General features: G+C 41.9%; 1 protein-coding gene across 4 annotated transcripts in view; it reads left to right on the forward strand.

Moving 5' to 3' along the window:
- LOC115129627 (parathyroid hormone 2 receptor-like) overlaps positions 1 to 25,012 on the forward strand; it is a 31,364-nt gene extending 6,352 nt beyond the window's left edge. For 2 of the 4 annotated variants that reach the window (XM_029660201.2, XM_065018737.1), the window contains 11 exons: positions 1,170 to 1,280; positions 2,549 to 2,670; positions 3,008 to 3,105; positions 6,592 to 6,775; positions 12,702 to 12,855; positions 13,134 to 13,194; positions 13,768 to 13,834; positions 16,068 to 16,162; positions 18,363 to 18,501; positions 21,382 to 21,423; positions 22,656 to 25,012. In XM_029660201.2, coding sequence (XP_029516061.2) covers positions 1,170 to 1,280; positions 2,549 to 2,670; positions 3,008 to 3,105; positions 6,592 to 6,775; positions 12,702 to 12,855; positions 13,134 to 13,194; positions 13,768 to 13,834; positions 16,068 to 16,162; positions 18,363 to 18,501; positions 21,382 to 21,423; positions 22,656 to 22,994 — 1,412 coding nt within the window. In that variant the 3' untranslated portion in view covers positions 22,995 to 25,012. Of the gene's footprint in view, positions 1 to 1,169; positions 1,281 to 1,949; positions 2,037 to 2,548; positions 2,671 to 3,007; positions 3,106 to 6,591; positions 6,776 to 12,701; positions 12,856 to 13,133; positions 13,195 to 13,767; positions 13,835 to 16,067; positions 16,163 to 18,362; positions 18,502 to 21,381; positions 21,424 to 22,655 lie in introns of those variants that run through there. The other 2 variants (XM_029660202.2, XM_029660203.2) reach the window with 2 other exon arrangements.
- Positions 25,013 to 25,492: the final 480 nt, after the last annotated feature.

Here is a 25,492-nt window from a genome sequence, read left to right on the forward strand (position 1 = left end):
GGAAGAAATATTATTTTCTCCTTGGAGCCGAGTTTTAGTATGTTCATCCTTCTTGAACGTGTTTTATTGATGACATTGATGTGGACTGAGTGCACGCTGCTGGATATTTGCCCTTTCTTACATTGAGTGGATCAATATCTAGTGTCGTTCGGTCCCTGAACAGGCAGTTAATCCATTGTTCCTAGGCCGTCATTGAAAATAAGAATTTGTTCTTAACTGACTTGCCTAGTTAGTAAAGGTTAGGAAAATAAATACATTGACCGTCATCTTGAACTTCTTCCAACAGTTGTTGCCTTCTCACCAAGCTGCTTGCCTATTGTCCTGTAGCCCATCCCAGCCTTGTGCAGGTCTACAATTTACCCCTGATGTCCTTACACAGCTCTCTGGTCTTGGTCATTGTGGAGAGGTTGGAGTCTGTTTGATTGAGTGTGTGGACAGGGGACTTTTATACAGGTAACGAGTTCAAACAGGTGCAGGTAATATAGGTAATGAGTGGAGAAAAGGAGGCCTTCTTAAAGAAAAACTAACAGGTCTTTGAGAGCCGGAATTCTTACTGGTTGGTAGGTGATCAAATTCTTATGTCATGCAATAAAATGCAAATTATTACTTAAAATCATACAATGTGATTGTCTGGATTTTTGTTTTAGATTCCATCTCTCACAGTTGAAGTGTACCTATGATAAAAATTACAGACCTCTACATGCTTTGTAAGTAGGAAAACATGCAAAATCAGCAGTGTATCAAATACTTGTTCTCCCCACTGTATATATTGGTTTTATAAAAACATTGTTTTTACTTTTCTTTTCACCTCCACGGCTCTGTGAAATCCAGACAAGTGCTTTCTGATTGCTCATTGGACCATATGTGAAAGTTAAAACTACAGTTTAAATAAGTCCATTCACCACGAATTGGCCCATAAGCAGGCAATTAAGTCACTAAGTTGAGAGCCTGTGAGAAGGTCTATGAGAGGGGTTTGTTCATGCAGGAACAGTCATGTACAGTATGGGTTTTTACATAATAGTGCAAGTTAACAGGAAGGTTAATCCAATGTCATAATATGCCGTCCATATATTGATATCAAATGCAAATAAACCAATATCATATAAAATGATCAGTATTGATGCCCACCACTAACATTACCTTACTCCCTTTTCCCACTACATGTCCAGATGATCTTTGTCCCCCTGGCTGGGATGGTCTGATCTGTTGGCCCCAGGGATCCACCGGAGTGTTAACCAAGGTCCCCTGCCCCAGCTACATCTATGACTTCAACCATGAAGGTATTGGGGTATAGATAGGCAACACACTTGTGTCACGCCCTGGTCTAAGTATTTTGTGTTTTTCTTCAACCATCATGGAGGTATTGTGTCTTGGGGTTTTGGGGTTATGGGATTGTAGCTAGTGGGGTTATCTAGCAAAGTCTATGGCACTTGGTTCTCAATAGTGCTTATCGTTGTCTCTGATTGGGAGACAGATTTAGTTTGTCGTGGGTGATTGTCCTTAGTGTCTTTGTTTGTCGATGTATTTAGTTTACAAGTATAGGTTTTCAACGTTTATTGTTTTTGTTTATTTCGTATTTACATTTTTTTCATTAAACATTGAAAGACTCTCCTTCACACCTAGAAAGCCGTTACAACTTGCTATACTCATGGAGACAGATTTACTAAGCGTTTGCGCTAGGTTCAAAGTTGGCCTTTTTTTTCTTGAAAAGTATTTTTATTTTTTAATTTGTTTACACTTAAACCTAGAATATTTAGTTGCTATATCAATTTTTGGACATTAATGGTAGACACCCATTGATTCTTGAAGAATATACACTGAGTATACAAAGCATTAGGAACACCTGCTCTTTCCATGATCAGGTGAATCTAGGTGAAAGCAATGATCCCTTATTGATGTAACTTGTTAAATCCATTTCAATCAGTGTAGATGAAGGGCAGGAGACCGGTTAAAGAAGGATTTTTAAGCCTTGAGACAATTGAGACCTGGATTGTGTATGTGTGCCATTCAGAGGGTGAACGGGCAAGCCAAAAATTGTAAGTGCCTTTGAACGGGGTATGGTAGTAGGTGCCAGCGCACCGGTTTGTGTCAAGAACTGCAACGCTGCTAGGTTATTTATGCTCAACAGTTTCCCGTGTGTGTCAAAAATAGTCCACCACTCAAAGGACATCCAGCCAACTTGACACAACTGTGGAAAACAGTTGAGTTGGGCCAGCATTTGTGTTGAATTGTTTTCCAGCCACAAACAAAACATATCCCATGGCCGTATATAAATCTATTCCAATTTTTGGGAGATCTGGAGCGGCGCCTGAGGCAGCGTTTTCCCACAAACAAAACAACAAATTATATAATTTATTTTTGAAGAATGGTGTCGCGTCCCTCCATTAGAGTTCCAGACACGTGTAGAATCCATTCCAAGTTTGCTTTGGAAGCTGTTCTGGCTCGTGGTGGCCCAACGCCCTATTAAGACGCTTTAAGTTGGTGTTTCCTTTGTTTTGGCGGTTACCTGTATGTTGCAATGTAAATGACCAGACCAGTGTGTGTCCAGCTCATGCATACAGGAAGTGTGACATCAACGGTTCCTGGGTTTCTGTGGAGGGGTTGAACCGAACGTGGTCCAATTATTCCAACTGCTTGAGATTCCTTTTAACTGGTCAAGAGGAGGAAAAGGTAATCCCAATCACCACTTCAGTCACGCCAAAAATGCCAATTAACATTGTTGTGGTTGCAGACTTGACAGATGACAATACTTGAGTTGCTCTGACTCACGCTAACAGCGTAGCTACACTGGGGCATTGGGAAAACGGTAGGTTTTAAGCTTCTATTTTAAGGTAACTTTTTGCCGGTGTAAACAGTGTAGCTTGTCAGATACACTGCATGGTCGGAACTAGAAGCACAAGCATTTCGCTACACTCGCATTAACATCTGCTAACCATGTGTATGTGGAAAATTAAATTGGATTTGATTTTGTTTTGAGCAGGCCTGTAAGATATCCATTTGTCTCTAGCAGGACTTCTTTGACCGGCTGTACGTCATGTACACCATTGGATATGCACTGTCCTTCATCTCTCTTCTAGGGGCCATTGTCATCATAGGCTACTTCAGGTAAGACAGCCTTGTGTCCCAACAATTGGTCCTTTCTCCAGAAGTGTACAATTGTTGTTGTTTTTTAATTCTTATACCAGTCATTTCCTTTCAGCCATAGACCATTGCAGAACAGACATGTTCCCTAGTATCAGTGTTCCCTTCAATGACACGTTTTTGGTGCTCTATCCACCTGTGTAAATGCCACTGAGGTCATACAGCAGTAGGCGTCATCTGTTCATCACCATTTTCCAAAAACAGCAAACAAGTAAAGCTAAATATCCTGCCCAATCATCTTGACTCGTCTCCAAATTCTCCTGGAAATGCCATCCCCCAGATGAAAAAAAAATGTATTACCTGAAGACCCACTGGGCACAGCATGCCATTTCAATGGAATACAATGTCATATTTTATATTTATACAACCACTTAATGTATTATTACTGTGCTTCATGGAACAAATTGCAAAAATCACTGAAGCTGGAGACATGTCTCCCTCTCTAACTTTAAGCATCAGTTGTCAGAGCAGCTTAATATACCTGCACACAGCCAATCTGTAAATAGCACACCCAAATACCTCATCCCCATATTGTTATTTATCTTCTTGCTCTTTTGCACCCCAGTATCTCTACTTGCACATCTCTCACTCCAGTGTTAATGCTAAATTGTAACTATTTCACCTCTATGGCCTATTTATTGCCTTAACGCCCTAATCTTCTACATTTGCACACACTGTACATAGATTTTTCTATTATGTTATTGACTTTACGTTTGTTTATGTGTAACTCTGTGTTGTTGTTTTTGTCGCACTGCTTTGCTTTATCTTGGCCAGGTCGCAGTTGTTAATGAGAACTTGTTCTCAACTGGCCTACCTGGTTAAATAAAGGTTAAATAAAAATAAACAAAAATAAAATGAATCAAATAGCACAACCAAATGACCTGGATTTCATATGAGATTACATTAAAAGTACATAGTGCAAGTGATCAATGCTGTTCAAGATTCTCCATAGGTTATTATAGAAATTGTAAAGATCTGCACAGACCTGTGACCTTTGCATGCTATCTTGAACATGCACACTTTCTTTGATTACATAAGAAGACATTTATAGTTACAGTAGGCTATAACTTCAACATTTGGTCATGGATGTGTAACTCATTTTAAGGTTGAATTAACACTGTTACATAAGATAGCCTTAACTTTAGGCTGTTTGCTGTATTACAAAATGATTATTGAATTGTGTTTGGTTGACAACTCAGCCAAATGTCAACTTTTTAAAGGATATCTAATTCTTGGATAGTTTCATCTGAGCCACTGGCTTAATCCTATTCTTAACTTTTTTGGGGGGTTTAGTTGATGTGAATACAACATATAATTTGTTAACTTATCGAAAAGTTAACAGGCTATTTACTGTATTGCAAAACTGAATTGTGTTTGGTTGTCAACACAACCACATACAGTGGGGCAAAAAAGTATTTAGTCAGCCACCAATTGTGCAAGTTCTCCCACTTAAAAAGATGAGAGGCCTGTAATTTTCATCATAGGTACACTTCAACTATGACAGACAAAATGAGGTGAAAAAAAATCCAGAAAATCACATTGTAGGATTTTTAATGAATTTATTTGCAAATTATAGTGGAAAATAAGTATTTGGTCAATAACAAAAGTTTATCTCAATACTTTGATATATACCCTTTGTTGGCAATGACAGAGGTCAAACGTTTTCTGTAAGTCTTCACAAGATTTTTGCTAACCGTTCTTGTAATCATTTTGACCCCACGGGGTGAGATCTTGCGTGGAGCCCCAGATCGAGGGAGATTATCAGTGGTCTTGTATGTCTTCCATTTCCTAATAATTGCTGTACCTCAATCTGTAAATAGCACACCCAACTACCTCATCCCCACATTGTTCTTTATCTTCTTGCTCTTTTGCACCCCAGTATCTCTACTTGCACATCATCATCTCCCACAGTTGATTTCTTCAAACCAAGCTGCTTACCTATTGCAGATTCAGTCTTCCCAGCCTGGTGCAGGTCTACAATTTTGTTTCTGGTGTCCTTTGACAGCTCTTTGGTCTTGGCCATAGTGGAATTTGGAGTGTGACTGTTTGAGGTTGTGGACAGGTGTCTTTTATACTGATAACAAGTTCAAACAGGTGCCATTAATACAGGTAACGAGTGGAGGACAGAGGAGCCTCTTAAAGAAGAAGTTACAGGTCTGTGAGAGCCAGAAATCTTGCTTGTTTGTAGGTGACCAAATACTTATTTTCCACCATAATTTGCAAATAAATTCATTAAAAATCCTACAATGTGATTTTCTGGATTTTTTTTTCTTCTAATTTTGTCTGTCATAGTTGAAGTGTACCTATGATGAAAATTACAGGCCTCTCTCATCTTTTTAAGTGGGAGAACTTGCACAATTGGTGGCTGACTAAATACTTTTTTGCCCCACTGTATCAACATTTAATGAGATGTATCTTTTGTGCCACTGACTTAGTCTGGCCTTAATTCCAGTTTGTCTACATATTAAATATTGATTTGTCTCCAACTCAACCAAGAATCAAAGTTAAAGAATAGGACTGCCATAATTCCCTAATAACAGAGGAAAACACTTTTTGTACAAGTTAAAGAATAGGACTAAATCAAATTAAACTTTTATTAGACTAGATTTTGGCCTATTCTTTAACTTTGATTCTTGGTTGAGTTGGAGACGTTGTCAATATTTATTTTATTTCACCTTTATTTAACCAGGTAGGCAAGTTGAGAACAAGTTCTCATTTACAATTGCGACTTGGCAAATATCATGAATGCAATTAGAAAAGGAAGTATTACTCTCAAGCATCTTCCCTCAGTATTTCCCGAGTGGCTCAGCGGTCTAAGGCACTGCATTTCAGTGCTAGAGGCGTCACTACACCCTGGTTTGAATCTAGGCTGTATCACAACTGGCTGTGTTGGGAGTCCCATAGGGCAGTGCACAATTGGCCCAGCGTTGTCCGGGTTTGGCCAGTGTAGGCCGTCATTGTAAATAAGAATTTGTTCTTGACAAGTTAAATAAAGTTTAAATTCAAAAACACAAAAACACAGTACACTGTAAACCTAACTCAAATGGTCTGAGGAAACTGATTGTGGGGAACCATTTTGATTTTAAAAACCGTGGAATTTAGTGTATTTTACTAAATTTAGGTTATTTTATTCAATTCAGGTTACTCAATGCAGTTTGGCTTCATGATGTATATGTATTAAAAGTACATTTCCAAATTCCTCTGAACACCAACTAGGTTTAAATGCCAAAAATGTAGATGCCTAGAAGTTTCTACCTAGGTTTCTTCCTTCTAGGTAGTTTTTCTTAGCCACTGTCCTTTTGCTACTGCTTTGCTTGCTCTTTGGAGTTTAGGCTGGGTAAAGCACTTTGTGACAACTACTGATGTAAAGGATTTTATAAAATCTATTTCATTGATTGAATATATTGATTGTTGAGCCTTGAGTGTTTTACCTGTCTGCCTGCCATGCAGATGCCTCCACTGCACTAGGAACTACATCCACATGCACATGTTCATGTCCTTCATGCTGCGTGCCGTCATCATCTTTGTCAAAGACAAGGTGTTCCACACCAATGGAGATCTGCAGGAATTTGACACAGCGCTCATGGACAACTACAAGACCATCTCTGCTAAGCCTCTTGACAAATCCCAGTTTGTGAGTACAGTAATGTTCTTCCCTTCAACTGCAAGGTCAGTTTGTTTGTTGTATGAAATGCACTTAAAGCTTGCTCTCAAGTGTCAGCAGCACAACATAGGGGGGGTTGATAAATACACATTGAATACAAGACATCGAAAATCTAAATCACATAAAATGTTATTGATCGCGTACACATATTTAGCCAGACGTTATTGTGGGTTTAGCGAAATGCTTGTGTTCCTAGCTCTAATAGTGTAGTAATATCTAACAATACACACACATTTAAAAGTAAAAGAACGGAATTAAGAAATATAGAAATATTAGGGTGATCAATGAGTCCAGAGTATAAATATACAGTGCCTTTGGCAGGTATACACCTTGACCATTTCCACATTTGGTTACGTTACAGCCTTATTCTAAAATATATATATTTTTAAATGCATCAGCAATCTGCAGACAATATACATTTTTGCAAATTTTTATACAAAATTAAAAACTGAAATATCACATTTACATAAGTATTCAGACCCTTTGATATGAGACTTGAAATCGAGCTCAGGTGCATCCATTGATAATCCTTAAGATGTTTCTACAACTTGATTGGAGTCCCCCTGTGGTAGATTCAAATGACTGGACATGATTTGGAAAGGCCTGTCTATATAAGGTCCCACAGTTGACAGTGCAGGTCAGAGCAAGAAACCAAGGAATTGTCTGTAGAACTCCAAGACAGGATCGTGTCAAGGCACAGATCTGGGGAAGGGTACCAAAAAAAGTCTGCAGCGTTGAAGGACCACAAGATCACAGTGGCCTCCATCATTTTTAAAATGGAAGAAGTTTGGAACCACCAAGACTTCCTAGAGCAGGCCGCCTGGCCAAACTTAGCAATCAAGGGAGAAGGGCCTCGGTCAGGGAAGTGACCAAGAACCCGATGGTTACTCTGACAGTGCTCTAGAGTTCCTCTGTGGAGATGGGAGAACCTTCCAGAAGGACAACCATCTCTGCAGCACTCCACCAATCAAGCCTTTATTTGTAGAGTGGTCAGATGGAAGCCACTCCTGAGTAAAATGCACATGACAGCCCGCTTGGAGTTTGCCAAATGGCACCTAAAGACTCTTAAACCATGAGAAACAAGGTTCTCTGGTCTGACAAAACCAAGATTGAACTCTTTGGCCTGAATGCCATGCATCAAAGTCTGGAGGAAACCTGGCACCATCCCTATGGTGAAGCATGGTGGTGGCAGCATCATGCTGTGGGGAGTTTTTCAGCAGCAGGGACAGGGAGAGTAGTCAGGATCGAGGCAAAGAGGAACGGAGCAAAGTACAGACAGATTCTTGATGAAAACCTGCTCCAGGTTCACCTTCTGAATACAGATCCCTTTTACCCTGTACAAATCTCCCACTTCACCACCACCACCAAAGCACCCCCAGACCATCACATTGCCTTCACCATGCTTGACAGATGGCGTCAAGCACCCCTCGAGCATCTTCATGTTTTCTGCGTCTCACGATGTATACTGAACATAAATATAAACGCAACATGTAAAGTGTTGGTGGTCCCATGTTTCATGAGCTGAATAAAAGATCTCAGAAGTTTTCCATACGCACAAAAAGCTTATTCCTCTCAAATGTTGTGCACAAATTTGTTTACATCTGTTAGTGAGCATTTCTCCTTTGCCAAGATAATCCATCCACCTGTGGCATATCAAGAAGCTGATTAAATAGCATGATCATTACACAGGGGCACTTTGTGCTGGGGACAATAAAAGGCCACTCTAGAATTGTGTTGTGTTGTGTGACACTCCTGCTGACTGCAGGAGTGTTCACCAGAGCTGTTGCCAGAGAATTCAATGTTAATTTCTCTACCATATGCCACCTCCAATGTCGTTTTAGAGATTTTGGCAGTATGTCCAACCAGCCTAACAACCTCAGACCACGTGTAACCACGCCAGCCCAGGACTTCTACATCAGGTTTCTTTCCCTGTGGGATAGTCTGAGACCAGACACCTGATGAAACTGTGGGTTTGCACAACTGAAGAATTTCTACACAAACTGTCAGAAACCATCTCAGGGAAGCTCATCTGCGTGCTCGTCATCCTCACCAAGGTCTTGAGCTTACTGCAGTTTGGCGTCGTAACCAACTTCAGTGGGTAAATGCTCACCTTCGATGGACACTGGCACGCTGGAGAAGTGTGCTCTTCACGGATGAATCCCTGTTTTAACTGTACCGGGCAGATGGCAGACAGCGTGTATGGCTTTGGGTGGGTGAGCGGTTTGCTGATGTCAACGTTGTGAACAGAGTTCTCCATGGTAGTGGTGGGGTTATGGTATGGGCAAGCATAAGCTACAGATAATGAACACAATTGCATTTTATCGATGGCAATTTTAATATGCAAAGATATAGTGACAAGATACTGAGGCCCATTGTCGTGCCATTCATCCGCCGGTATTACCTCATGTTTTAGCATGGTAATGCACGCCCCCATGTCGCAAGGATCTGTACATCATTCCTGAAAGCTGAAAATGACCCAGTTCTTCCATGGCCTGCATACTCACCAGACATGTCACCCATTGAGCATGTTTGGGATGCTCAGGATCGATGTGTACGACAGCGTCTTTTAGTTCTCCTTCGCACAGCCATTGAAGAAGAGTGGGAGAACATTCCACAGGCCACAATCAACAGCCTGATCAACTCTATGCGAAGGAGATGTGTTGCACTGCATGAAGCAAATGGTGGTCACTCCAGATACTGATTCGTTTCAGATCCACGCCCCAACTTTTTTTTTTACGGTATCTGTGACCAATAGATGCATATCTGATTCACCAGTCATGTGAAATCCATAGATTAGAGCCTAATGAAGTTATTTCAGTTGACTGATTTCCTTATATGAACTGTAACTCAGTAACATTATTGCATGTTGCATTTATATTTTTGTTCAGTGTGTGTATATATGTATATGATGACATGTATATAGATAGAATAGTATTTGTATAGCAATAGTTAAGTAGCTGTAACGGTTCTCTTTAGGTGAAGTAGAGTCAGACCAAAATGCGGCGTGGCTATTGCGATCCATGTTTAATGAAAACAAAGTAAACACGAATCAAATACAAAAACAATAAACGTACCACGAAAACCGAAACAGCCTAATACTGGTGTAAAGTAACACACAGAACAAGGACAATCACCCACAAAACCCAACACCAAACAGGCTACCTAAATATGGTTCCCAATCAGCGACAATGACGAACACCTGCCTCTGATTGAGAACCATATCAGGCCAAACATAAAACTAGACAAACTAGACATGTAACATAGAATGCCCACTCAGCTCACACCCTGACCAACCAAAACATAGAAACATACAAAGCAAACTATGGTCAGGGTGTGACAGTAGCATAGGCATTGACTAGAGTACAGTATATACATATGAAGTGGGTAAAACAGTGTCAACATTATTCAAGTGACCAGTGTTCAATTTCTATGTACTGTACATAGGGCATCAGCCTCCTAGGTGCAGGGTTGAGTAACCGGGTGGTAGCCGGTTAGTGACAGTGACTAAAGTTCAGGGAAGGTTACTGGGCGGAGGCCGGCTAGTGGTGACTATTTAACAGTCCTATAGCCTTGAGATAGAAGCTGTTTTTCAGTCTCTCGGTCCCAGCTTGGATGCACCTGTACTGACCTCACCTTCTGGATGGTAGCAGGGTGAACAGGCTGTGGCTCGGGTGGCTGAGGTCCTTGATGATCTTCTTGGCCTTCCTGTGACACCGGGTGCTGTAGATGTCTTGGAGGGCAGACTGTAGCACCCTTCCGGAAAGCCCTGCAGTTGTGGACGGTGCAGTTGCCGTACCAGGCGGTGATACAGCCCAACTGGATGCTCTCAGTGGTGCATCTGTAAAAGTTTGTGAGGGTCTTAGGGGCCAAGCCAAATTTCTCCAGCCTCCTGAAGAACTGTCTGTCTCTGTGGGTGGACCATTTCAAATTGTCAGTGATGTGTACAGCGAGGAACTTGAAGCTTTTCACCTTCTCCACTGCGGCACTGTGGATGGGGGCGTGCTCCCTCTGCTGTCTCCTGAAGTCCACGATCAGCTCCTTCGTTTTGTTGACGTTGATGGAGAGGTTATTTTCTAGGCACCACTCCGCCAGGGCCTTCACCTCCTCCCTGTAGACTGTCTCGCTGTTGTTGGTAATCAGGCCAACCACTGTTGTGTCTTAAGCAAACTTGATGATTAAGTTGGAGTTGTGCACAGCCACGCAGTCATGGGTGAACAGGGAGTACAGGAGGGGTCTGAGCAAGCACCCTCGTGGAGCCCCTGTGATGATGATCAGCGTAGTGGAGGTATTGTTGCCTAACGTTAGGAAGTCCAGGACCCAGTTGCACAGGGTTCAGACCCAGGGCCCCAATCTTAATGATGAGCTTAGAGGATACTATGTTGTTGAAGGCTGAGCTGTAGTAAATGAACAGCATTCTTACGTAGGTATTCCTCTTGTCCTGCTGGGATAGGGCAGCGTGCAGGGGATTGCGTCATCCGTGGATCTATTGGGCAGTATGCAAATTGCAGTGGGTCTAGTGTGTCGGGTAATGAGGAGGTGATATGTGTTCCTTCACTAGACTGCACTTCATAATGGCAGAAGTGACTGCTACAAGGCAATAGTCAATTGGGTTGTTTCCCGCCATTCGTTCATTTTGGTACTCTGATTATTAGCTGTAGTCAAACACGTGAGTCTGGAAAGACAATTCTCTTCAGTGTGCAGTGACTTCATCCTAGGGAATGTATACTAGATATATGAAATCCTTGCTTTTACAGCATACATTTTAGAAATGTCACATGCTATAAATCTTTGTTTTTACATCAGAGTACTATTTATAATGCTGGTAGGGGTATTCAGACAGGCCCAGAGACTTTTTCCCAGATGTTTTATTTTTATTTAGACAGTTCAGAATGTAGATATACTGTGGATGTATAGTTTGTGGAGGGGAGAAAGTGGCTGGGCGGGGATTCAAACCCATGTCACTCCTATGCGTGCATGGTCGATTGCAGCACTACCGCTGCGCCACACTGCTACACCTAACCAACGTCTTTGATAATGTTGATGACCTTGCGGTGGCAACGCCATATGACTTCAATGGAAAACAACACTGCATCAGTCATTTTCTGTGCCGTCCTCATAATCCTCAGCTTGAACTGAACTTTATCAACAGTCTCTTCGTACTGTTTCTCATACTGTGAGTCTAAGCTTAGCCGCAGTGGGAAATGACTGTGAAAAGAGGATCAACGGTTGAGAATGTCATGTACGTGAAGACCTCGGTTGCTCTTTTCTTGTATGTCAGGATATCCCCAGGCAGGCGGCAATTTCCTCTATACAAATATCTCCATCACGACAGACCAACATCAGGGCAATTTCCTCTATACAAATATCTCCATCACGACAGACCAACATCAGGGAAAGAGAATAGCATTCAATGGTTTTTCTTTTCCCAGAACTTAATTTTACTTACTAGAAAAACCTAGAATTTAGTTAACTATTAAGTTTGTATTACTAGAAAAATATTATTCACTCTGCAGGTAAATCATGACAAAAATAATACAGATGTGGCTTTTTGTGCATAGATGAAAAAACATCTGTTTGCAGCTAAAAATGTAGGCACCAACACATCTGATATCCATGCTACGACTAATAATTCAATCAGTCGGGATATGTTTCGCGGTCACAAAGCATTCTGTGGGGTTCATCTTGTGGGGCTAAGCTAACAATCACATCCTTTCATTTGTGCTTTGTTGATAGATAGATTAGAGTGGGAGATAAGTGACGAGGAGGAGACATAGTGAGAAGGGAGCATGCAGGGATTGAACCCTGGTTGCTGGTATGTGTATGGACCTGAAAGTGTTACCACTGGAACACGGCTCTGCACTACAGGATGTTTTTAACAAGCTGTTGTTTTTACCAGGTTGGATGCAAGATCACTGTGTTGCTCTTCATTTACTTCCTGACAACCAATTACTACTGGATCCTAGTAGAAGGGCTGTACCTCCACAGGCTCATTTTCATGGCCTTCTACTCGGACACCAAATACCTGTGGGGCTTTACCCTGTTTGGATGGGGTGAGCTGCTCTGCATGCGCTTCTAAGACGGCAGTCACCAAATCACAACAGCGCTCATGTTGTTGACAGCCACATGTTACTATAGCTGTTATTCAAAATAGGAAAAGCACTCAGACATATGAGTTTGCTTGTTGCAGGTGCGTGGGAATAGTTTTGTATCTTAAAAGAAGAAAAATAATCCCACTGCTCTTGCCAGTATCAATTTAATTTCTTCAGTGTACTGAATCTTGTAAGATCTTGAGATGGCAGTAAGCAATCATTGTCCTCTCTAATTTCAGGTGTCCCTGCTGTCTTCGTCGCCGCCTGGGCTGTTGTCCGGGCAACGTGGGCAGACACACGGTGGGTGAGAGTGACGCTCAACTTCCTCCTTCACCTACCATATTACACAGACACCTCCAGCAACACAATTTAAGTAGAGGAGCCCAGCGTAGCATGCGTGCCTGTTGAGGAACTTTGTGCATCAGCTGTCTGGGCTCCCCACAATCATCTGGTTTGGAAATAGGATCTCCCAAGATGTTTTTGTTCAGGGGCAGAACAACAGATTCTTACCTCATTTACCTTCAGCTCAGGGATTCGATCCAGCAACCTTTCAGTTACTGGCCCAACGGTCTAGCCACCAGGCTACTTGCCACCTCAGTACTCTTATTCTCATTCAGTCAGCGGCCTACTTGCCTTAATGTTGCAGCTGCACACCTTTGACATGACACCATTACACTTTTATTAGCCTCTTGTCACAGCCGTTGTGTGTGCGGAGTGCCCTGAGACTGGCAAGAGAGACTACACTTTTGTTGCACGACGACATACTGTTTTGAGAGCAGTAAGGAACTCCTGCAGTACAAATGTACTCTGTCTTTCTCTTTCTCTCCTTCTTATTCTCTCTTTCTCTCGCTCTCTTTCTCTCTCTCTTAACAGATGCTGGGAGTTAAGTGCGGATAACATTAAATGGATCTATCAAGTTCCCATCCTTACAGCCATTGTTGTAAGTGACTTCAAGTGCAGTAAAAAACATGATAATGCCTCTCCCCAATTCCCCAATTCATCAATAATAGCCATTGAGGCGAGAATCCGGTAGTTTGCATCCATTACTAGAAGGTTACATTGCTGACTCTTATCTTGATTTTTTATTAAAAGTGTTTTATTCTCTATACAGCTGGATTCATGTTCAAGTTTTAGCAACTTTGGTCAAGCTTATAGCTTAGTTTGCTCTGCACAGCTTCACACCTGGAGTCTCTGAGCGAAGTCCTTATTTCGGGAGACAAAGTAAAGAAATTAAATCAAGGCAAATAAGAGAAGTTGAAACCCGATACCAAAAACTGCTGACATACAAAAAAGAAATGATGGTCCTGGTGGCTTTTTGTCATGCAAAATCTATTTACTAACTGTAACTCTTGTTGTGTATAATACTCTTGAAGAACTCAAATCCGAAGAGAGGATTTCATCTGCATTTCTCCGGACCAGAAGCTTTCTTTCTGCCCCTTGGAAGAGTGGAGTGACACCTTGCTCCCTGGTGAATACCTGTCCCAGCTCCCTAGTGGCCTAGTGACTCCCTAATGTACAGTATACCTGTCCCTGCTCCCTAGTTGCCTAGTGACTCCCTAGTGTACAGTATACCTGTCCCTGCTCCCTAGTTGCCTAGTGACTCCCTAATGTACAGTATACCTGTCCCTGCTCCCTAGTTGCCTAGTGACTCCCTAGTGTACAGTATACCTGTCCCTGCTCCCTAGTGGCCTAGTGACTCCCTAGTGTACAGTATACCTGTCCCCTACCTGAGTACCTAAGCCTAGTGTATACCTTCCCCTCTCTGCTCTTAGTCAGTCACCAACACTCTCAAACTGACACCACTGACTCAGTCTCAGCAGAGATACATACATTTGCATCTCTTTCAATACTATTGCTCTTATCCTGCCACATGAGGTGGACCAGGGACTTAGGTTCTCCTAATGAAATCAAAGTAGACTACAGGCTACAGTCTCTTCTTTCGATTAAAATATAATCTCATCCAAACCTTTGATGGTACAAGTTCAATGGTAATAATGGTAGAAATGTCATGATGAGAGATAACGGTGAGGGAGTTCATTAGATATGCTGTGTATTGATGCCCATAATCTTGTTTTTTTTCTTTATTGAGACCAACATAACAGAGGGGGAGACGGTCAGGTGGGATTAACAGATTAAAGGGTTGGAGTGGGGATTGAAACCCAGTATCCGGTGGGGAGAGGAATATGTGTCTAAGGCGGGAGCTAGGCCACAGGCACTGCACAATTTGTTTTTCTATCCTCCTGAGTGAGAATGCCAAAGCAGTGGGTTAGACCTTTGAAATGATGTGCTGATAGAGCCTCTCCTTCTAGTATTATTAGTGGGTTTAGTTCAGTAGGAGGAGTTTCAGAGGACTGACTGACATCTACTCTTCAGGGCCCTAGTGCAGATCCAGACAGTCAGACAATGTAACCTACAGAACGGTAGGCCCACTACAATGAGACAATCTGACCATGTCACCTACAGAACGGTAAGTCCACTACAATGAGACAATCTGACCATGTCACCTACAGAACGGTAAGTCCACTACAATGAGACAATCTGACCATGTCACCTACAGAACGGTAGGTCCAATACAATGAGACAATCTGACCATGTCACCTACAGAACGGTAAGTCCACTACAATGAGACAATCTGACCATGTCACCTACAGAACGGTAGGTCCACTACAATGAGACAATCTGACCATGTCACCTACAGAACGGTAGGCCCACTACAATGAGACAATCTGACCATGTCACCTACAGAACGGTAAGTCCACTACAATGAGACAATCTGACCATGTCACCTACAGAACGGTAGGTACAAGGACCACCATGTCACCTACAGAATGAGACAATCTGACCATGTCACCTACAGAACGGTAGGCCCACTACAATGAGACAATCTGACCATGTCACCTACAGAACGGTAGGCCCACTACAATGAGACAATCTGACCATGTCACCTACAGAACGGTAGGTCCACTACAATGAGACAATCTGACCATGTCACCTACAGAACGGTAAGTCCACTACAATGAGACAATCTGACCATGTCACCTACAGAACGGTAAGTCCACTACAATGAGACAATCTGACCATGTCACCTACAGAACGGTAGGCCCACTACAATGATACAATCCCACTACAATGAGCAGTGAATCATGCATGCTTTTTTTGTTTTGTTTTTTCAGCTCAACTTTATTTTGTTTGTGAATATTGTGCGAGTGCTGGCCACGAAAATCAGAGAGACGAATGCTGGGAGATATGACACTCGGAAGCAATGCAGGTAGGGTTGGTGTCTTATTAGTGCCTTGTTCCTTTAGTCAATCTTATTTATGTGATTTTGTGGGGGAAAACATTAGAAACTGTAAATACCGCTTTTGATTACATTTGCCGTTTTTATAGAAATAGCTTATTCTAAATATGTGCCTTTGAGTTGAATCATTCTTCCTTTATATTCATGATCCATGTGTTTTGTGTTTGCAAAGCTTTCACGTCATTTACTCAGGCTTAGGATACAGGTTATGAATTTAGAGCAGGTTAATCTGTGTCTAAAACTCTGAAGGCAGCGTAGCTCTCGAAGTGTTGTTATTTATTAAATGTATTGCTTCGTAGCCATGAGAATGCATCTTTCATTTTCTAACGTGTATTGGAAAAGATTAATTGAACATGACTCCCATAATGCATTGCGGTCAGGCAAAAAGCTTATTTTTTTACGCCAATAACCAGTCTGAACCAGTGGAGTTTGCTGAGGGGAGGACGGCTCGTAGTAATGGCTGGAATGAGTCAATGGAATGGTATCAACCACATGGAAACCAGGTGTTTGATGCCATTCCATCGAATCCATTTCAGCCATTATTATGAGCCGTCCTCCCCTCAGCAGCCTCCACTGGTCTAATCTAATCTTTAGCATATTAAACCCAGTTGTGGGCATCGGGTATCTTAGCGGTTAAGACCATTGGGTCAGTAACCGTTTTTTGGAGTGAACAGTCCATGCATGGCTGGGGTGAGTGGGTCCTTGATGATGGTGCTGGACTTCCTGACTACTCTGTTCATTGCAGAGGTTGAGAGCTCATTGTCCCAGCTGTGGTGTTTGTACATGCTCTTCTCATATCTAAGTGCAAGACACATTTTGACATGCTGTGAAGCCATCCCTATAGGGCTGCCTGAGTCTTTGTTTAATTCCCACTTATGTCTGTGGTAATGTGTTGGTTGGCAGCTCTGTGCCAAGGCTGAGGGGGTAACACTCCTGTCAGTCATTAGTAAACAGGCCCAACAGACAATACTTCAGATCCACGTTGTCTCTTGAGCCGCTCCATTCTCGCAGGTGTAGATAGGATTAACACTGATAAGCCTCTGGGTAAAAGTAGTGTACAATATAGGGAATATGGTGCCATTTGGGATGCCGACTTTGTTTTCCTCTTGCTCTCTCTAACTCTCTTTCTCTAGGTGTGATTTGTTCCATTAAAAAAAACTACTGAGCATCTTCAAACAATTTAGATGCAAACGTTGGCTCGATATTGATACTAACGTCGCAGATTGTAATGTGCAATCATCCTTGGCTATTGACATTTGTATCACAAATCTGTTGAGTGGAAAGTGCACAAATGCACAAGGGAGCCGTGCTTGACTTGGGCCGGAGCTCACCGGAGCGGAGTACCGGCACCTCAAATGTTTTACTGCTTGAGCTCCTGTTCCTCTTATATTACCTCAAACTTATTGCGGAACATGTAGCTAAATGTAAACAGTACCCGGGACCCAAAATGAGTACCAGCATATATTCCAGTCCAAGTCAAGCACGGCAAGGGACTGTCAAATAAAGATGGCTGCCAAGAAATTCAATTATTTTAGCTCGATGCCAGCTGCTTGTGGTCTTCTCCATCTTGTCCCTCTCAAACTCCATCACCACCACGTGCACTTTCCAAACACATGTCAAATGCACTTTTCCAGACACATATCACATACTTTACCAGACACATATCACATACTTTACCAGACACACATATCACATACTTTACCAGACACACATATCACATACTTTACCAGACACACATATCACATACTTTACCAGACACATCTCACATGCACTTTTCCAGACAGTGTGCTTTCTCATATAGCCTACTGCAGGGGTGTCAAACTCAATTCCTGGAGGTCAGAGTTTCTGCGGGTTCTCTCTTCTCGCTTGTACTTGATTGATCAATGAAGGTTATTGATGAGGTAGGAACTCCCCTCAGCCAGTTGTATAGGTCTTAATTGGACACGCATCTAAAGGAAATAACAAATATCAGCAGACACTCTGCCCTCCAGAGATTGATTTAGCCACCCCTGGCCTAATGTATTCTATGACAATAATCTCTAACCATGTTGCGGGTCTGTTTTTAAGATAACATTGTTGGGTTGTTATATGTACATTGACTGTTGTATGATGCTGCACAAAGGATTCCTTCAACAGAGGATTATATAGTTGTCTACTGTCCCTTTCACAGGAAACTGGCTAAATCCACTCTAGTGCTGGTGCTGGTGTTCGGGGTCCACTACATAGTGTTTGTGGGCATGCCACACTCGATCAAATGGGTCGGATGGGAGGTCCGAATGTACTGTGAGCTCTTTTTCAACTCTTTCCAGGTGCTTGCTTTCACCCCAGTTGGGGATCCTGTTTTGTATTGCATGTAACTGATCTGTCATATATTGCACATTGCTAATAGCTTTTGAACTGTAGAAAGCAATAGTGCTGAGCGATTAGTGCTTTTTGAGGTCGGCTCATTTTCGGTTCAAATATTAAAAAATAATCACGTTTTTTCAACAATTAATATTGTATTTTTTTACATGAAATGCACTATGCATTAACACAAAATATGAATAAAAGCCCCATAATGGTAGTGACTGCCCCATTACTTCTTATCACTTATTAACCATCATTTATTCACATTACTTTACTTTAATAAAATATTTGTTGTTGGGCATATTACAGTTGTTTTATATGAATACTTTGTTGTTTCAATCCAAGTCATCATCTCTATAGAGCTGCTGTCTGACAAAATACTCTATTTTAGTAGTTCTTCAAAGTAAATACAGCATACTTTTATGAATGCTGAATACCAACTATCAATCACTTAGATCATGTATTTTTAGGGAGAGATACCTCGCGATGCAACTGCTCCATCCCTCTTGATCATGCGTTCTTCTCTCTTGTCTCCGGACAAGTAGGTGTGCATTGGATTATGGTAATTACAGTTTAATCGCACGTTTTCTGCGCTAAACGATGTCGAATATTGGCCTGTTGTACACTACTACTACAGTTGAAGTCGGAAGTTTATTAAAACTTATTTTTCAACCACTCCACAAATTTCTTGTTAACATGCACATCTACTTTGTGCATGACAAGTCATTTTCCAACAATGTTTACAGACAAATTATTTCACTTATAATTCACTATCACAATTCCAGTGGGTCAGAAGTTTACATACACTAAGTTGACTGCCTTAAAATAGCTTGGAAAATTCCAGAAAATTATGTCATGGCTTTAGAAGCTTCTGATAGGCTAATTGACATAATTTGAGTCAATTGGAGGTGTACCTGTGGATGTATTTCAAGGACTACCTTCAAAGTCAGTGCCTCTTTGCTTGACATCATGGGAAAATCTAAAGAAATCAGCCAAGACCTCAGAAAAAAAATTGTAGACCTCCACAAGTCTGGTTCATCCTCGGGAGCAATTCCAAATGCCTGAAGGTACCACGTTCATCTGTAGAAACAATAGTATGCAAGTATAAACACCATGGGACCACACAGCCATCATACCGCTGAGGAAGGAGATGCGTTCTGTCTCCTAGAGATGAACGTACTATGGTGCAAAAAGTGCAAATCAATCCCAGAACAACAGCAAAGGACCTTGTGAAGATGCTGGAGGACACAGGTACAAAAGTATCTATATCCACAGTAAAACGAGTCCTATATCGACATAACCTGAAAGGGCGCTCAGCGAGGAAGAAGCCACTGCTCCAAAACTGCCATAAAAAAAGCCTGACTACGGTTTGAAACTGCACATGGGGACAAAGATCATACTTTTTGGAGAAATGTCCTCTGGTCTGATGAAACAAAAATAGAACTCTTTGGCCATATTGACCATCGTTATGTTTGGAGGAAAAAGGGGGAGGCTTGCAAGCCGTAGAACACCTTCCCAACCGTGATGCACGGGGTGACAGCATCATGTTGTGGGGGTGCTTTGCTACAGGAGGGACTGGTGCACTTCACAAAATAGATGGCATCATGAGGTAGGAAAATTATGTGGATACATTGAAGCAACATCTCAAGACATCAGTCAGAAAGTTCAAGCTTGGTCGCAAATGGGTCTTCCAAATGGACAATGACCCCAAGCATACTTCCAAAGTTGTGGCAAAATGGCTTAAGGACAACAAAGTCAAGGTATTGGAGTGGCCATCACAAAGCCCTGACCTCAATCCTATAGATCATTTGTGGGCAGAACTGAAAAAGCGTGTGCGAGTAAGGAGGCCTACAAACCTGACTCAGTTACACCAGCTCTGTCAGGAGGAATGGGACAAAATTCACCCAGCTTATTCTGGGAAGCTTGTGGAAGGCTACCCGACACGTTTGACCCGAGTTAAACAATTTAAAGGCAATGCTACCAAACACTCAATTCGTATATGTAAACTTCTGACCCACTGGGAATGTGATGAAAGAAATAAAAGCTGAAATGAATCAATCATTCTCTACTATTATTCTGACATTTCACATTCTTAAAATAAAGTGGTGATCCTAGCTGACCTAAAACAGGGAATTGTTACTTGGATTAAGTGTCAGGAATTGTGAAAAACTGAGTTTAAATGTATGTAATGTACCTAGTACATTACACTGTATGGACTTGATCTGATGTCTCTATTTGAGAAACTACAGTGAGAAAATGCGAATTGAGCTCACGGAAAAAAACTAAATAGAATTCAAATAATTGAAATGACGTCGGTCAATTAGTTGTGTAAAAAACTCAATAACATACATTTTGGTTAATCGCTCAGCACTAGAAAGCAATATTGATATGATTTTAAATGTGAAAATGTAAGCATTATAGCTAAAAGGGACATTAGTCTTTCAATTATCTCAGATGTTTTCAGACCTCTAATGCAGTCTAATGTCAAAATGTCACATCTCATGACAATCTAGCTATGAATAAATTAGGATGTGTGTCAATCTGTTCATTACACTACCTTTGAGGTTTGATTTGTAGAGATCCAGGGAAACATGGTATGTTTTTTTTTTTTAAGGAATTGTGTATAATAAAAATATGAAAAGTAGATACAGCAAAAACAAACTCCATCTATCATATATTTGTTTTTCTCTAAGAGCTCTCTTTCCTGAGCGCATCATGTCGATATTATTCTCCAAAGGTCATGGACACCTCTCATTCGTAGAGAAGGTCACATTTATACTGTCAGACGGAATTGGACCTTTCAACACATGCCTCTAACCTAACTCGCTTTCACCTTTTCGCAGGGATTCTTTGTGTCCATTATCTACTGCTACTGCAATGAAGAGGTGAGTACTATTGACCAGACCAGCAGGTTTAAGGTCTTCTCCGCGTTCGAGAATCTATCATGCTGGACTCTCGAATTGAACCTAAGTCTCTTGCCCATTTATAAGTATAGTAGGAAGTTCTAGGAACTGACCATGATGAGAGAGCGAGAGATATGTTATTAGAACTAATGGAACTTAGTGATGTCATTTATTAGAACACTCATACTCTGCACAAGTGCACGCTGTGCGCACACATTGCACCCATCAGTGATCCCCACGTTTAGGGTTTGAAGTACTGTAAGAAAATAGGCTACCAGAAAATACCCTTTGTTACTACCTCATAACTTGCTGGTCAATACCATTGTAAAAACACTAGCTACTGTAAAATAAAGTAGTATTTTCCCCCAAACTGTTGAACAACCAGGTCTATAATTTCCTCATTTATTAGTCCTCTCTGAAGCCATATACAATATTTAGGGAGTTTGTTCATTTCGATCTTAATGTTCTGAGAGCACCCCTACTCTCGTCCATGTTCGTTGCTAAGTGATAGGTTTGGGCTGTTTTATTTCTGATAGCTTTTATAACCTCTGAAAAAGTTCAGTGAAAGCGAATAAAATTTGTTGGCACCACAAAACAATAGAAACTTTGGCATTGCGAATAATATGTATTCAAGTCTCTATTGTTTTGTGTTGTCAACAAATTTCATTGTGAATGCCAGTCGGTAAAAACAACATTTGAATTTTCTTCTTTGCAGCAAGTAATTTCATTGAGAATGGTCGGAGGCGTTCTTGTATTGTTACATCAATAAAGGTTTCAGGATAAAGGCACTAACATTGCGTCCCTTCTAAAAGTTGTCCGAACTCTCCAATTAAGTTTCTTCCATGACCCGTACTATAGGCTACCATACATACCATGACCCGTACTATAGGCTACCATACATACCATGACCCGTACTATAGGCTACCATACATACCATGACCCGTACTATAGGCTACCATACATACCATGACCCGTACTATAGGCTACCATACATGCCATGACCCGTACTATAGGCTACCATACATACCATGACCCGTACTATAGGCTACCATACATACCATGACCCGTACTATAGGCTACCATACATACCATGACCCGTACTATAGGCTACCATACATACCATGACCCGTACTATAGGCTACCATACATACCATGACCCGTACTATAGGCTACCATACATACCATGACCTACACAATCCTCTTGTTCTCTTCAGGTCCAGGCAGAGATCAAGAAGACCTGGACCCGCTGGAACATGGTGTTCGACGGGAAGGGACCGGCGACATGTCTCAACCAGACCTCTACCAGTCAGCCGCAGCCGCTGGCCGTGATCTCTAGCCACGTGTACCGCAGCAGCCAAGCCAGGCACAGCGTCAGCACCCACACCACCTTGCCCGGCTACGTGTTCAGCAACTCTGAGGTGGATCGCCTGCCCCCATCCATCACAGAGGAGCCAGACGAGAGAGCAAAGCAGGTGGACGACATCTCCCTCCGAGAGTCCTTACCTGTGGTGAATAACACCAGCATAGGAGAGGACTTGGAGGAGACACTGTAGAGAGAGAGTAGGGGGAAAGTGGGAATGTACAGCTGACAACAATTGTGTTATTATATCTTTGATGTTTTGCGGCTACTATATATCACCATATCCTTGTCTTACGCCAGATAGCGCTTAAGATTTGCCTCCCGGGTGGGGCAGTGGTTAAGGGCGCTGTACTGCACCGCCAGCTGTGCCATCAGAGACTCTGGGTTCGCGCCCAGGCTCTGTCGTAACCGGACGCGACCGGGAGGTCCGTGGGGCGACGCACAATTGGCCTAGCGTCATCCGGGTTAGGGAGGGTTTGGCCGGTAGGGATGTCTCATCGCGCACCAGCGACTCCTGTGGCGGGCCGGGCGCAGTGCACGCTAACCAAGGTTGCCAGGTGCACGGTGTTTCCTCCGACACATTGGTGCGGCTGGCTTCCGGGTTGGATGCGCGCTGTGTTAAGAAGAAGTGCGGCTTGGTTGGGTTGTGTATCGAGCCCGTACGGGAGTTGTAGCGATGAGACAAGATAGTAGCTACTAAAACAATTGGATACCATGAAATTGGGGAGAAAAAGGGGTAAAATAAAAAAATAAAGATTTGCTGTTGTTTTCTATATGATCATTGGTTATTATTGTCATGGGCTGTTATTTGTCACTTTGAGTGGTGGCTAGACAATCAGACAGGTCTGTGGCTAAATATGGACTGGAAGTGCTGCAGCTACAGACTAGTTTGTGTCTGTGTCATTCCTAATGCTGAGGACAATTATAGTTCCTTCAGAAAGTATTCACACCCCTTGACTTTTTCCACATGTTGTATTACAACCTGAATTTAAAATGGATTAACTTTAGATTGTCACTGATCTACAGTGAAATTGTACATGTCTACATGTCAGTGGAATGATGTTTTTAGACAATAAAGCTACAGAAAAATCTATTCTCCAAATGGCATGTGGTTTCAGCCACAGTTTATCTGAACATGTCAATTGGCTAGTTTGTGGTAGTACTGTAGTGAAGTAGGATACCTGTAAAATAAAAATGTCCATGTGTTTTCGTAGCTTTAGAATTCATTAATTGCACACTTTTCGGTAACACTTTTAACTTGTCATAACCCATATATTTAAGCCTGTTGTGACATATATTGCATTATTTTATGGCTGGTCAAAACCCATTCATTTTTTCTCTGCCAAGAAGTTTCCTTTCATTTGAAAGTCTGTTTCTTAAATCCTTTGTTGTTTCAATTAATTCTTAAAAGTAATGTTTGGTTTTTTAGGCCTGCACTGCAGCGCTAGCTGTGCCACCAGAGACTCTGGGTTCGCGCCCAGGCTCTGTCGCAGACGGCCGCGACCGGGAGGTCTGTGGGGCGACGCACAATTAGCGTCGGCAGGGTTTGGCCGGTAGGGATATCCCTGTCTCATCGTGCACCTGTGGCGGGCCAGGCGCAGTGCGCGCTAACCAAGGTTGCCAGGTGCACGGTGTTTCCTCTGACACATTGGTGCGGCTGGCTTCCGGGTTGGATGCGCGCAGTGTGGCTTGGTTGGGTTGTGTTTTGGAGGACGCATGACTTTCGACCTTCGTCCCGAGCCCGTACGGGAGTTGTAGCGATGAGACAAGATACCACGAAAAAGGGTGTAAAATTCAAAACAAACAACAAAAAAGTGTATCATATTTTAAATAACTTGTAGAAAATACACTTTATGACACAGTCAAGAAGCATCATGACCATCATAATCATGTAAGCCAGATAGGCCTATCACGTACATACCCTTAAATCAGTCATCAGCATTCATCCCAGTCATCAGCAACAGAGCATTGGGGTAGGTGCATGTCTGACAATGTGTGCGCAAATACAATTATAATTGAATATGGTAAAAAAATTAAAATATATAACAAACATACTGTTGACACGTAGGCTATGGTGTAATGGAATGTTTTGCCTCGTGTGGTAGGGTTTATGTGTTTTGACACTTGTATAGATGTCAAAATCAGCCATAAAATTAATACAATATACAGTTGAAGTCAGAAGTTTACATACTTAGGTTGGAGTCATTAAAACTTGTTTTTCAAACACTTCAAAAATGTCTTGTTAATTAACAAACTATAGTTTTGGCAAGTCGGTTAGGACATCTACTTTGTGTATGACACAAGTAATTTTTTCAACAATTGTTTACAGACAGAATATTTCTGTGGGTTTTAGTGGGTTAAAAGTTACATACACTAAGATGACTGTGCCTTAAACAGCTAGGAAAATTCCAGAAAATGAAGTCATGTCTTTAGAAGCTAATTGACATAATTTGAGTCAATTGGAGGTGTACCTGTGGATGTATTTCAAGGCATACCTTCAAACTCAGTGCCTCTTTGCTTGACATCATGGAAACATCAAAAGAAATCAGCCAAGACCTCAGAAAAAAAATGTGGAACTCCACAAGTCTGGTTCATCCTTGGGACCAATTTCCAAATGTCTGAAGGTACCACGTTCATCTGTACAAACAATAGTACGCAAGTATAAACACCATGGGACCACGCAGCCGTCAT

This window comes from Oncorhynchus nerka, linkage group LG5 (genome assembly GCF_034236695.1).
Source record: "Oncorhynchus nerka isolate Pitt River linkage group LG5, Oner_Uvic_2.0, whole genome shotgun sequence".
NCBI lineage: Eukaryota > Metazoa > Chordata > Actinopteri > Salmoniformes > Salmonidae > Oncorhynchus > Oncorhynchus nerka.